The sequence below is a fragment of the Amblyomma americanum genome, chromosome 3, assembly GCF_052857255.1.
Source record: "Amblyomma americanum isolate KBUSLIRL-KWMA chromosome 3, ASM5285725v1, whole genome shotgun sequence".
Lineage (NCBI taxonomy): Eukaryota > Metazoa > Arthropoda > Arachnida > Ixodida > Ixodidae > Amblyomma > Amblyomma americanum.
Window position 1 is genome coordinate 80,544,606 of NC_135499.1, and position 15,241 is coordinate 80,559,846.

A 15,241-nucleotide genomic window follows, 5' to 3' on the forward strand; every position below is an offset into this window, starting at 1 on the left:
CTCTCTCGTGCTGCAGCAGTATAATTAACTGTAACGAACCAGAGCGGCAGCTCTCATCCCGGAACAATCGCTATCAATAGCGGTCAGCTTATTCACTCTGGCACTTCCTGTTCTTCATGTGGAGAACATTAGAGAATGCTAACATCGCAACACAGGAGAGAAGTCAAGAGTAATTTTTTAAATGTTGGGGGCTTTATTTAATTTAAAAAAATAAACTAGCATGAAAGTAATCTTCAAAAAACATTCCAAATCGGCCGTTCTCAACATTAATTGAAACTTTTCACAGAAAAATGCGCACCAATATTGGCAATACAAAATATCGCTCATTTTCGTTTTTAAACACAACGTGCATTTGGACGCAAAAAAGTGCGGTGACGTTGCTCAGACGGCTCTCTAGAAGCCTGCGAGAACCAGATCTCCGTGTAGCGCTGTAGCGTTTTGTAAACCGTGGCACTGTTTTTTAAATCGTCCAAACGCCCTGTATAATCACAATTTGTAGTATTTTTCAGGGTCGGGTTCCTACAAGAAAACTGCAGGAAGCTGCTCCTAATTGTATTTTCGCCTCCTACAGAGCCTGCTCCAGAATCTTCTTGGTTTTTCTCAGTGCTGAAAACGATATCTAGCCAAATGTGATTTGGCTCAGCTGTCAGCCCAGTGCCGCTACACGAGGTCTTTTTTACACCGCGTAGGTTTTCGTATCACTGGAGTCAACTGAATGTCGGGGATTCAAACTAGGGTTTGAAATTCCTTGAAAACATGAACTCGCGTCCCCAGAGTGCGCGCAGCCTTCATGCTATTATGTGGGCAACAAGACTTTACAAGTAGGTAAACGCTGTAAGTCAAAGAATACAATACTGCAAGTGTTTTTTTTCATTTATTTGCCGGCTGTAGCAGCATGACACGACCGCCATGAAGCCAACTTTTATTTTGCTGGCTTTGGCGTTTTCTCTTTAGGCTTCGGAGTCCAAATGCATAGCAGGCGCCATTTCAGCAGAAAAATAGCGGCCCCTCCTTCACCACCATTTATAATCGTATTGCGACCCTGCCATACGACAGTTAATCTCTAAGCCTCATGCAAGCTTTAGAAATATTCGCGAATAAAAGCATAACTCCATCAAGACCAAATGTCATTCGGGGTTTCGAATGTCGGAAAACTCAAATGTCTCAATGCAGCCGTTGAGCACGGACATAAGATGTTGGACAGGGCGGTAATTCAGAGCAACGCGAAACCAGGTAGCACGCTAGCATGCTGCATAACGTTCTTTTTTTAATCAAATTCTAATGTACCATGCAGCGTAAAATCAGACATTTGTTTATTTAATTTATTTTATTATAATTTAGTCATTTATTGTTATTTTCTTTTATTTATTAGAGAAAAATAAATATTCTACAGTGCCTGTAGACAGTGGAACATGTGCTCGTTTAAATCACGTTCCGTTCAGTTTTTCTTTTTTGCACATGAACGCGCATGATCTCGTCCGCTGATGTTGGATGCAAATGTAGAACAAAAGGCAAATATCGAGCAAAAAATAGTCAAAGGCAATTTTTTCCACCAATTTTTCATGACCTCACGGTCGCACTCTTTTCACCTGTTAGCAAAGGGGGCCACACGCTGCCATTCGAAAGACTACCTGACTGACTGGTAAGGACCGCGGGCCGACGCAATTGACTGGAGGTCATACTTTTGCAGGCCATTGACCGCTTCGTCGCTTCGTTCTTGTTATGAACGAGTCTAAACTCTCCAACCTGGACGCCACTTTTGGACTCCTGTGGGCACCTGCCAATGGCAACGGTTCCATACTGCTCATTAGGTTTCGAAACGCATCTCACACGAGCTTGATGGGAGAGGTAGCGCCAGGTGCATGCAACAGTGCAGTTGGCAATATGGCAGTGACCCCACAGTTTGGGATGGTCGAAAGAGCTGTCGCTATAATAAATGGGGCGAGCATTTCAGCAAACGACAGTTCCATTACTTCCTGATTATTTATTTTCTTGTGAAGCATAGTATGCGACAACTGTACCGAAGTTGAATTTCAGCGCGAAAACAGCAAAGTCTGACATAATCTGATCGGTTGAAAAGGGCTTACATGTGAAGATGTGTCAATATAGGCAGATAAGCTGATAGAATGAAGTGGTACGCTAAGCCTCCTGGTACAGTGAACAGACAATTTATTTGAGTTGAACCGGAGGCACACTTTTCAGCAGTTATCCGCAGGCCTATTTTGCTAGAACACAATAGAAAATAAAATCGAATTGGAGCCAATGAACATGGCGCCACGATGTCAGTGATGAAACCGCATGGTTCTGTAGCCTGACGGGTTCTGTACCAGTGCATTCGAACGCAACTAAAGCTGAGAAATGCTGAGATGTGACTCGGTTTGCCGACAGCTGTGCCAGGAGAAGGCAGTGTCTCACGGCGAGCTGCTGCGTCGCTTCCGCTGCATCACAGCCGGCCTGCAGTCTATGGGCCTGGGCAGGGGAGACCGCGTCTACGCTCGCTTCAGCAGCGCCACCGTCGACGGCCTCGCCGCCCTGTGTGGCGTCATGTTCTCGGGAGCCACACTGATCCTCGCCGGAGAATCCAGCGAAGGTGACTGCTCTGCAGCTTCTACGAAACTGAGATCCGCTCGGCGCTCCATGTGGCGAATGCACAGGGACGAGTACAGATATCAATACACTTGTCTGGAGCCTCTGAGAGCGTCTGAGTGGCGGAGTGCGTCAGCTATAGTGCATGAAATACGTTGCCTCTCAAGTAGTGCGGAGTACTCTCGCTTTCAGTTGGGCATCGGACTGGTCGCCCGCTGTTATGCGTTGCACTAGCTGCAGAGACACTCTTTCAACGTCAGAAAGATGCAGCCACGCATCATGCGTGCCGACTGCATCGTGACGTAGCTGCAAAACACTGGAGGAGACACTAAAGCTTCAACTTAAGGGTTTGACGCGATAGCGGTAATGCGTTAAAGTTCGTGTATGCGGAACGGAACATTCACTTTCAGAGAATGGGACATTTACTTTCAGAGATCGCTTGGAGTCGTCATACCCCTCCTGGCCCAGTGGCACAGTAGTTAAGCGACGCGCCACCGCCCTCGAAGGTGGCTGCTTGAAAGACAGCCACCGGCGGGGCTTGTGAGAAGCAGGTGTGTCTTGCCGAGCAACCTATTCCCGAGTAACCTGCCACTGTGATCAGTGTGCTTACATTCAGGCGGGCAGGTTGTGAGGACGTCACAAGGTCACGTCACCTAGGTGGTGCACTTGCCACCTGAACGGCTCACCTAGGTTGCCTTTCCCGGGATTATTCGGTCACGCCAAACACAATGATGGAGACGACACCGAGTTTCTGCTTAGCAGGAACCGTTACGCTATGGCGTTAATAGGCCTTGGCATTGTCTCCCCATGGTAACAAAAAATGGTCGTGTCTCCTCGCTAAGAGTATAGTGTCCGCTCTAAATGCATTGAAGGAGAGCCGTAGTGTATGGAAGTAGTCGTAGTTGGGTACTGGCCGTGTCCTCCGCCTTGTGGACAGTGGGGACAGGACCCCGCTGTCCACAAGGCGGAGGACACGGCGAGTACCCAACCACGAATACTTCCATACACTACGGCTTTCCTGCCCACCAGGTGGACTGGGCGCCGCCGTCCTCTTCTTGCGTTCACAGAGCGGGAAAGTGCGCATATTAGCCCTTCTGGCTTTTGTGGCTTCCGGAACTGTTGTTCTAAACCACTTTGTTAAGAACAGCGCGCTAACCTTCCCTCCCCCTTTCAGTGCTTTAGGTGCCGCAGCATCCAGCCGGTTATCTGTTAATGCGAAAGCATTACAGCTGTGATCACAAAAAAAAAACCCTGCCGATGTCCGAAATGAAATTCGCTCTTTGGCTGAGAGAGGTCACATGATCTTGTACGGTCACCACTTCCTGCCGATCGGGTTGCGAGCAACCTAATTTCTAGAATCGGAATCAAAATTTAGAAAAAAACATGAGCGATTTCGAAACAAAAAGCGAACCAGTTCCCACATGCTAAAAGACATAAGGAAGAATAACACGGAAAAGATCGAGCAGGCTTTAAAGAAGGGCGGTAGGCTAAAATGGGTCAAGAGGTAGTTAGGCATTTTCAAAAATCACTTGTACCCCCAGGACACAAAGAGGGCAGTCATAATAAAATTTTCTATGATTTTTTATTGTTCACTAAAATTTTTTTTGGTTTCATTAGAAGGGAGTAAAGAAACGAAGCTAAGACAGGCAAAAGGTGTTCCCACACCTTACAAACCTGCCCTCCCGGAAAATTACCACTAAACAAGCGTAACTACCAGATAGTATATGTAGTACAACAATGAAACCACAAGTTTTGCATTTACAGAAAAAGATGCAAATAGAACAACAGCCGATGAAAATTAGCAAGATGCGTTGAAACAAACAAAACTTCGACACACATCACAGGATACAAGAACCCAAAAGAGTCAGGGAAAAAGGCGGCCTTTGGTTTTTAAAAAGTAAAATTAGCTACACAGCTTACCTGAAAATTCACGCATCATCAGCGTGCATTTCTTCAGTGTAATTTTATATTGAATCCTTTTCTTTTCGCTGCGATGAGAACTATCTCAAAACATCAATTTTCGCAACATTTGACCAAAGCTACTTTTATCGCTTGGAAGCTAATTTTATTACAGCAACAATTTTCGTCGAATTTGACCCTTTTGGTCAGGAGCCACAAGAAAACCTACGAAACACACACCTAACCTAACAAACACTAGTGGCAGTCTACTGAAACAGAGTTGTAGAATGAACGCAGCGAATTTCTTTTCACAGAACGTTTTTTGCCCAATCGGGCGTAAAGAGCGGTGCAACAAAAAGAAAAACAAAAACAAATAATAACTAAATGACAATATACCATGTTTTGCCTCATTAAAGAAAGCAATAAATGCTGGTCTTAATTATACCAGTGTGACGGCTATAGCCGTGATAGAAGCTGTAGCAGTACTATGCGACATTTATTCAGCCAAGATATACAGGATGAGCGTATTCTGATTAGGAACTCATAAAAAGGGCACCAACCGCAAGGCTTCCTTTCAGGATGTTTAAAAAATACCAATAGAAAAAAACCGCCCGAACTAAAATACTGACCTGAGGCGTTACTGTCACAATCGTATTAACAAACAGAACGACGGCTTGCTATAATGCTGTTTTGTCTTTAAATAACTGCTACGACGTTGAATGATCTTCCACCGAATGTGTGCGAACTTGTCTATACACATTATTGACAAGTAATGTGATAAATTTAAAAAAATGAAAGGAAAGCAAGAAGGGAGAACCAGTAGAAGAAAAAACACAGAAGTTAAAAATCGATGTGCCTCCACCACTCTAAAGTAGCCACCGACCAAAACAAACACTGTCGTTCCCAGTTTGTTCTTCAATTTATAGGTAGCGTCACATTTACGTTTTCCACAGCATGAGCCTTTCCATCGTGATTGTCAGCAGATGGCCGGGCATTTTATTTCTCAGTTGCCCCGATTGTCCTTATGTAATGCAGAAAGAAACTACATCATTGAAGACAAGCAAGCAAGGACTACATAAAAACTAGTTCTGCCATATGCACCATTCAAGCAACGCAGTTCCTCAATGAATGAGCAACCATGTTTTTTTAATGAACCAACCAAAGGAGCACTCGCTAACACCATAGGTCGCTGCCGCATGTGTTGTTATTTATCGTTGGCGGTTATAACTATGATAGCTCCAGCAGCGCTGTACGTTACTCTGATGTGCTGTTTTGTCCTCGTGCTGTTTTTCCCTTGTGCTGTTTTGTTGCTGAGCCGTTTTTTTCCTGTGCTTTTTCGTCGCTGAGTTGTTTTCTGTGCGCTGTTTTGACGCATGCTGTTCTTTCGTGTCCCCTTTATAGCGCTTTGTTTTTCCTCAGAAATATTACGCACTCAGTTTTGCTGACGTTTGAAAGAAGCGCGTTCGTTTAACACGAGCGAGAAATCTTTTCACCGGGAGTTTACCGCCTGTTGTAGAGCTTGAAGGTACACTCCAGTTAAAAACACATTAGTGTCATGGACGTTTATATTTGCGTCAGCTGCATGGGGATTATTGGTTTGGTTTTTTTTATAGGGGGTTTAACGTCCCAAAGCAACTCAGGCTATGAGAGACGCCGTAGTGAAGGGCTCCGGAAATTTCGACTACCTGGGGTTCTTTAACGTGCACTGACATCGCACAGTACAAGGGCCTCTAGAATTTCGCCTCCATTCGGCCGCCGCGGCTGGGATCGAACCCGCGCGTCTTTCGGGCCGGCAGCCGAGTGCCATAACCACTCAGCTACCGCGGCGGCTATGCATGGGGATTATTGAGTATGCCATTTATGTATATTAGAAAAAAAGAGTGGGCCAAAAATGGAGCTCTGCCGCACATCTGTTGCTATATATCTTATGTCGGAGTCCAAGCTTTGGTGTACCTTAGTGTCCTATTGCGAATGTGTGAGATGTTTTCGTGTCGGACGGTTTCAGTGCGTGCGCTTGCACGGCCCGTTGAGCGGGCGTCTATGCGGCAAGGAGGTAGGCCTACAGTCACATTTGCCGCGCTGATTCTCGTATGCCCGCCCCCAGCGGCGATAGAGATAACCGCACGCTATCACGTGGGGTAACCACGTGGGGCTCCGACTCTATTCTCATTTTTACTTTTCATGTCCAAGCTTCAAGGTTACTGCCGGACGCTCCCCTGACTTTTTATGCGAAAGCATTACTAGTCCCACTACTAAAATAGCGGTGTACTCGCGCGCGCGTGTGTGTGTGTGTGTGTGTGTGTGTGTGTGTGTGTGTGTGTGTGTGTGTGTGTGTGTGTGTGTGTGTGTGTGTGTGTGTGTGTGTGTGTGTGTGTGTGTGTGTGTGTGTGTGTGTGTGTGTGTGTGTGTGTGTGTGTGTGTGTGTGTGTGTGTGTGTGTGTGTGTGTGTGTGTGTGTGTGTGTGTGTGTGTGGGTGCGTGCGTGCGTGTGTGTGTGTGTGTGTGTGTGTGTGTGTGTGTGTGTGTGTGTGTGTGTGTGTGTGTGTGTGTGTGTGTGTGTGTGTGTGTGTGTGTGTGTGTGTGTGTGTGTGTGTGTGTGTGTGTGTGTGTGTGTGTGTGTGTGTGTGTGTGTGTGTGTGTGTGTGTGTGTGTGTGTGTGTGTGTGTGTGTGTGTGTGTGTGTGTGTGTGTGTGTGTGTGTGTGTGTGTGTGTGTGTGTGTGTGTGTGTGTGTGTGTGTGTGTGTGTGTGTGTGTGTGACGCACAGAGCGTGCCGAGCCCCGCCTTTTCAGTCAGTCGTATTCGTCTAAGAGCGATTTTAGTTTCGTTGCCTGGTGGCCGCCAGCTTGCTTTGCTGGTGGCACCCAATGTGAGCCAAACCAAAAAGTCCGCACCGGAGCCTCTCGGCGCTATATTGGGCTGTGCGTACTACGTTGGCGCAGCGGCTGCAGCGCTGTTCATGCGAATGGTGCCCGGCAGGGTGGCGTTCTGCGATGTTCCTGAACTGAAAATGAGGCTGGTTTTGTGTAAGGGAGCCATCACATGACATTATTCGAGCAAGATGTCAGTGCTGATTGGCGGAGGCGGCTGCAGCTGAACGGCGGTGCTCCGCTTTCTACCGAGTTGTCTATCTTTTATCATTTCTGGGGCACATATTTCGAGCTATGAAGAGTAACTCTAATTGTAGCTGTGGACACAACCACACAGCGAAGGAACCGCATGCGTAGCTACCTATCCCGCGGACAGGTGTACTGTTGCTCACCGCGGTACATCTCCATCGCGCACTGATCATCGCGCAGTGCGGCCTGTTCTGTGCATATATGTCCGGATGGTGCCGCTCACTACTTAAAATGTACTACCCTGATATCACATAAAAATTGCGTGCAAGGCAGGCTACGTCACCCGTGTATTGCTCACTGTTGTTTATAAGGTTTCTCGTTTCATCACGATGGACGTAAAACCAGACGTCCTGCTTTTTACCTCCTGGGATATGCCATAGCACTAGTATGCTGATTGCCTTGTCCACCATACAGTATTGAATATGCGCTGACGGGAATTCTTGCATCCCGTCTTGATCTAAGTCGGTGATCGCGCTGAGCAGTAACCGTAGAAAGTCTCCCATTAAAGGGCCAACGTGAAAAACGAGCTTTGGTATCATGCTCAACAATTCTGGACAAAAGCATTTTTTAGCGGGAAACCTTTTATGAACACAATTTTTTTATATATTGCAAGATTTCACTATAAAAATCTATATATCCGCAGATAACCCGATGTCAGTCTTACTTTTTCTTGTTAACGTTTTTGCTATCGTCAAAAGAGTTTCCATTTAGTTTTCTATGGAAGTCTTAACTGTTAGATGCGATCAACGGAAACACTTTAAAAAAAATTCCTAGATATCAGAGCAGTGCACCTTTACCTGCAATATTTTCTTAGCAGTGTCATACAAGTTTCTAATTTTCAAAACTTTTCTCTGAGAATTTGGACATGTGGGTGCCGAAGTTAGGTTACGAACGTTTCAGTGTACTGTGGGAACGATCACTTGTGCTGAGATGTTGCCTGGTTTTATTTTCGTGTATACAGAGTTTTTGCTGCAAGCACTGCACGGTTCTTCTGGTTTAATTCCCTTTTTCCAGTTGGCTGATCATACACACATGCTCTGGCAGTCGTCGAATTGGTAGATACCGGTAAGGAGCGGAAAGAAATTTGCAGTGCCCATATTGTGCCCATGTTGCTATGGCATAGTTAGCGTTTTCGGCCCTGTCCACATTGTGTCTTGGTGCGGCACCGCGGTCGTGCCCCTGAAGACCATGAAAAATTTAAGAAGGAAGGAAGCTAAATTTACCATTGCTGCTACGACATGGTCTGAGTAATTTTGTGGTAACGAAAACAATTCGTTAAGCAGTGCGCGACGCGATAAAAGGGTAAAGTTCAAATCCCTGTGCTTGTATTGCAGATTCAACATCGGTACCTGACTTTCTACTGCGCGCCTGCTTTCCACGAAATGGGTTGAATATATTCGAGAGTTCAGAACTAGTACGAAGACTTTCCCGTTTATGCAAAACCTCTATTGGCAATAATTCCAGCTCGGCAGTAACAGAATGTCCCAAAAAAACAGGTCGCAACCGCATTGGCCATGTCGTTACATGCTTCCCGCATGCGTTCTCGGCGAAGCGCTTCTGATTTTTCTGATTATTTTTGCACTCCCCGATCAAGCAGTGCTGTTCGAACGACCTTCTCACCAAGAGCACCATCGTTAAAAAAGCAAATGCTATAACCGGCAAAGGGTTGACGAAAAATGCGCGCGACCCCACTGCTCAACCCGCCGGGGTGGCTCAGTGGGTATGGCGCTCGGCTACAGATCCGGAGTACCCGGTTTCGATCCCGACCGCAGTGGCCACGTTTCGATGAAGGCGAAACGCAAAGACACCAGTGTGCTGTGCAAGGCCAGTTCACAACGGACCGGCGGAAACACATATGGTTGTTGCCGCGCATTGCATGGGGTTAGTATCTTCCTCCTCCTCAGCTTTCCCTCAGTGAAATGGTCCATTTGTTCTATTTCTATTCGCCTTTATACACCCGCCACACGCCGACCTCCATGTGGCGCCAGTTTTCCCGACAGTTGTACTTAAATTCAGAAGCAACCATTTGTCATACAACGTTCGGGGTGGTGTCATACGATTTCTCGTTGCATATATCTTACGTGTGCTGGTGGAGTTGGAGGCTCAATTTGTACAGAGATTGCAAGTTTTCTCAGAGTTTCCATCTAAATTGCGATGCAACCGTTCGTCGCACAGCGTTCCGCGTGGCGTAATACGAGCGTGGAGACCAGCCGGAGCGCTATACGACGTAGTGGTAGAAAGAACTAAATCATATAGAGATATTACACTTAAATAATGCCCCCAAGAACCGTAATGCTTTCGCATTCCGTAACACTTGAGCATTCTGAAGTTTCTTTGCGGAATTTTTTCCTCTTTAGTTCTAACCATTATTTTAAGGCGTTCCACATTGAGCAAAAACGCGACTTTAAGTTTGCTAGTGTGTCTCTGTGTGTGTTTTGGTTTATTGGTTTTATAACGTCCCAAGCGACTCAGATTATGGAGGAACGTCGTAATGAACGGTACCGGATAATTTCGACCGCCAGCGGTTCTCTAATGAGCACTGGCATCGGTCAGTACCCGAGTCTCAACCATTTCGCCTCCATCGAAATGCAACCGCCGCGCCCGGGATCGAACCCGCGTCTTTCGCGTCAGCAGCCGAGCACCATAACCACTGAACCATCCGGCGGCTGTGTGCGTTTGTGTGTACATGCGTGCAGCGTGCGTGCGTGCGCATGCGTGTTTGCCGTCGGCATCCAACCCGGCAGCTGGCGCTGAATTAACGACTGATCACACGGAATAGCGCGAATAGTCTCTTATGAAAAAAGGGCGAAGAGATGCCAGGGTAATGAAACAGGGTATTATGTTTATACAACAAATATAAAGTACTGAGAGGTATTTGGAAAGGATCAATGGCGCCGGGGCTTACTTTCGGGAATGCGGTTTTGTGCCTAAGTGCAGAAGGTTCTGTGCTTAAGGGCCGCAGCCGTTGACCGGAAGCGTGGGGCGTAGACAAGTTCCGTAAGAAACTTCTTGTGCAAATAACAAGAAAATGTTGCAGAACAAACCCAGCAAAATATCGTCCATTGCACAGGCACTATGCAAACAAGAAGCACAGAAGCAGGACGCAAACTATTAAACCAGTATCACGAAGCGGGAAACATCAGGGCGAAAGCTATGCAAGAATGCTACGCGGTAAATATTATGCAAACGATTGAGACGAGAAAGAGCGAGCGACAAGACTAAGAGTTGACTAGAGTAGAAACAGCGGTTTAGCTGCGAGTGGCAAGGTTCGGTTGCAGGGAGCGTCGGGCTGCGAATGCTCATTGCGGGGCTGATGGCGAGTTAGGGACGAGTGAACTTGGGCCACGCGTCTTCGGTGCCGCCGTCACCGCGCTGTACGCGTCAGACTTCCCGCCTAGACTCAGCTCGGCACTCACCGATTTCTCCGGAAAAACTGCTCGGCTCGCGGATTCCGCGCCGCGGCGTTCTCGTGGCAAACGAAAAACAAAAAAACTCCCCAGATGCCGCGCAGAATCGAGGCGCTGCTATCGAAAAGAAAAAAAAAACCCCGAAGAAATGGAGAAGGAACACGAGAGAAAGCCCCGATGCTAACGAGGATCGCGAGCGAAGGTAGCGAAGGATGCCGTGGCATTCAACCCGCTGCTCCCCGTCCCTACAACGTACAAGCGCTCGCGTCCAGGCTACTATACGGGGATGGCGCGGACTGGCCTTGAATGCTCCTCCAGCGTCGCGAGCGGTTAACCGTCCACGCGAAAGGCCGAAGTCATCGCCGCCGCGGCGCGACATGTTTCCGAGGCGCCTTGGCTACCACGAAAGTGAACGCAGGACAGAACAGGCACGGACTTAGTGACGTACTAATAGCGCAAGCTTGGACCATATTGCGCTGATCAGATAGAAAGGACAAGTTTCGCCTCCGTAGCTTGCACTGCATTGCCATAAATTGTTCTCGCACAGTTTTGTGCGCGCCATGCACACTTTTTTGTGACCCGGGACGTCGTTTTGAGCCCCTTCGACGCATTGATACTCCCGGTGTTTTCTACACCGCGCGTATCTTCGTAGCCATGGCCACACTTGTCTCAACAGGATTCATTTTGATGAACCATGCGTTAACTGCTATCAATTCAAAATCAGAACATTCAGCAGCGCACTCTGCCGACCATGTTGTGTACGAGAAACCTTCCAACATTTTTTTCATTACCTCTAGTCGTTTTACATCATCGGGACGAGCGTAGAAAGCTAAATTAGGTAAACGTCAGGCTGCCCTTCGCATGGGAACTGTTTCTTGTACCCTTGTGCATTGTGAATTGGGCGTTACGTACTGCGAATGCCCCTTTAAATATTCTTAGGCACGGGGCTCTCGTACGATTCGCCTGAAAATCTTGTTTTCTTTTGTGCATGCGGCAGAGTGTTGTGTCAATTTGTCTCCCTTCATTGTTGCCCCTCTCATTTTTAATAGCCTAAAATGTAACTAAGAGGAGCCTGACATCTCCAGTGTTGAGTAATGTGTTACCACCACCACCACCCCCTTCTGCTGGTAACGTGACGGCCTCTGGAATGGAAAACAATGTGTAAGCCCGACCGCTGCGCTATAGGAGATAACTTTTCACAAACCCTGCTCGTATGGCCCGCTGAACTTTTCCGTCTACCTGGCGCTGCAATTTGCACCGTGCCTGAGACAGTCGCATGCAGCAGTTGAATAAGCTGTATGGCGATGGCAGCGGTGCGATTTCTAGAGAGGCCTGGCTGGAGGGAATGCATTCGAGCCACGGGGCTGGGTCCCTCTGATATGTTTGGTTGTCTGCATGGGCTCGCATGCCAGCCGTGCCAGTGAAACCCCACAGCCCCGTTGAGGCGTCTCCCTTTTTTTTTCTTAGAACAAACAGCGCATCCTCTTAAGGCAAATTACGTGGGTCTGTACTTGTCAGCTCTAAACACAGCAGGCACGCCGCACGTGTCAGTAATGAGCATATAGTTAGGCAGTGCTCAGTAGTCTTATTTTCATGCCTTTTCTTGTCAACTTGAAGAGTGCGTCACTCATACTCTGGGAGTACGAATTTGTTAACGGAACTGATTCCGCTTGCGGCATGACTTCTGGCTTATTCTTTTGACAGCGATACGCCATTCGATTTAAAATATACTGAAGAGACTCCAAGAAACACCGGGTTGTTTCATAAGTGAACGATTAGGACCCTCAGAAGTGCAGCCACTAGATGGCTACTTTGTGAACAGCAGTGGCTTAGCGGGACATATTAAAGCCAGAGTGTCAGTATTCCTCATAGCAGAAAACAATTGTCCGGCGTCGGCGTTGGCGACCGTTTGAAGCCTCTGAGCCGAAGCGGCTGGAGCAACCGGCTTCTCCGGCAACCTAGGTGGGCCACCTAGGTAGCGTGACCTTATGGCGTCATCACAATCTGCCCACCGGATATTTGAGAAAACCGATCGCCGGGGCCGGTGGCAGTTAAATTATCGATTGGCCGCGAGAGGTAGCTTGTGAAGAGCAACCTGTGTAGCACAAGCACCACTGCAGTGGCAACGCCTGCCATCGCAGGGCAGTGGCGTATCGCTTAGCCGCTGCACCACTAAGCCGGGAGTAGCATGAGGACTCCCAGGGATCTGTGAATATAAATTCCACAATTATCAATTCCTCATATATTGCATTAACCCATTAACCGTACCATGACATACCATTAAGGCGGAGCTTAAATCTCCTCCCTAATTTTTAACCCTTAACACTTTGGTTGGATTGCTCTTGCTGTAACTAAATGTTTTTCTTTTGTTCATTTCCGCACCAAGAGTTAGCTGTGCGCAAATAATTTACGATTACTTTTGGTTGTATGTTGCAAATTCGGTTAGATTCTGATATGGTTCTGAGTAAAAGTGGCTATATATAATATGCGAGAGGATGGGAGGCGAAGCTGGGCTTTCCGGCAATGTACCGTGATGTGAACAGATGATGACGTGAAGAACAAACCGGCATTTGCAAAGATGCCTCCACCGACTATTGCACTCTCTAAAGCTTGCGGTTGCGTCTGTCTTGCAGACTAGCAACACAAGTTAACCCCGAGAGTGAGAAGTAGTTAATAAACATCAGCTAGGCCTACCGTAGCGGCGCTCAAAATTTACGTGGTTAAGCTTTTGGCGTTACATGAGCCGTGCCTCCTAGTTCGACAGTTCAACTCCTCACTCGTTTTTACCGTACTCGCTCGCTGCAGACGAACACCTTGCCAGCATCAAGAGTCTGGATGTCACTCATCTCCTCATCGACTCAAGCAACGCGGACATTTTCATTTCACTACTTCCGCAACTGACACTCAAGGTGATTACAGCTTCTTATTACTGAATATTAGTCCAGTTTGACTATAAAGAACCAGTAGGCTGGCTTTCGCACCAGGGACAGAGCACAAAGAACCGCTCGATGAAAGTCTCGAGTCCCAACGACGAAGTGGTAGGTTTAAAAAAAAAAAGGGCGAAAATGAATGAAGAACATGACGCTCAACCGACATCGGGATGCATAACAGGGATGAAGGTTGAGGAATGTCCCAACGACGAAGTGGTAGGTTTAAAAAAAAAAAGGGCGAAAATGAATGAAGAACATGACGCTCAACCGACATCGGGATGCATAACAGGGATGAAGGTTGAGGAATGTCCCAACGACGAAGTGGTAGGTTTAAAAAAAAAAGGGCGAAAATGAATGAAGAACATGACGCTCAACCGACATCGGGATGCATAACAGGGATGAAGGTTGAGGAATGTCCCAACGACGAAGTGGTAGGTTTAAAAAAAAAGGGCGAAAATGAATGAAGAACATGACGCTCAACCGACATCGGGATGCATAACAGGGATGAAGGTTGAGGAATGTCCCAACGACGAAGTGGTAGGTTTAAAAAAAAAGGGCGAAAATGAATGAAGAACATGACGCTCAACCGACATCGGGATGCATAACAGGGATGAAGGTTGAGGAATGTCCCAATGACGAAGTGGTAGGTTTAAAAAAAAAAGGGCGAAAATGAATGAAGAACATGACGCTCAACCGACATCGGGATGCATAACAGGGATGAAGGTTGAGGAATGTCCCAACGACGAAGTGGTAGGTTTAAAAAAAAAGGGCGAAAATGAATGAAGAACATGACGCTCAACCGACATCGGGATGCATAACAGGGATGAAGGTTGAGGAATGTCCCAACGACGAAGTGGTAGGTTTAAAAAAAAAAGGGCGAAAATGAATGAAGAACATGACGCTCAACCGACATCGGGATGCATAACAGGGATGAAGGTTGAGGAATGTCCCAACGACGAAGTGGTAGGTTTAAAAAAAAAAGGGGCGAAAATGAATGAAGAACATGACGCTCAACCGACATCGGGATGCATAACAGGGATGAAGGTTGAGGAATTTTTAAAGCAGAAAAAGTTCTAAATGGTCCAAGCTGCAAACCATGCAGTAATAGAAAGCACATGTCCGATATAAAAAGCTGATATAGCGAAGGCATTCTCAAAATCAGCACGGCAGTTAACATTCCCTTTGTGGTCCTTAGTTGGGTCCTTCCAGATAATGTGACTCGGCTAAAGAGGTCCGCTGTCCGGCGGGAGCCCGACAAGTTTTCCGTGGTTGACGCGCGCATTTTGGTTTGTTTCTTTTGCCA

General features: G+C 47.1%; 1 protein-coding gene across 1 annotated transcript in view; it reads left to right on the forward strand.

Annotated features, from left to right (window-relative positions):
• The window catches only part of LOC144123105 (uncharacterized), a 66,775-nt gene that overhangs the window by 9,556 nt on the left and 41,978 nt on the right, over positions 1-15,241 (forward strand). Inside the window, exons 3-4 of the mRNA XM_077656011.1 lie at positions 2,389-2,590; positions 13,814-13,917. Of these exons, the coding sequence (XP_077512137.1) occupies positions 2,389-2,590; positions 13,814-13,917 (306 nt within the window). The remainder of the gene's footprint in view (positions 1-2,388; positions 2,591-13,813; positions 13,918-15,241) is intronic.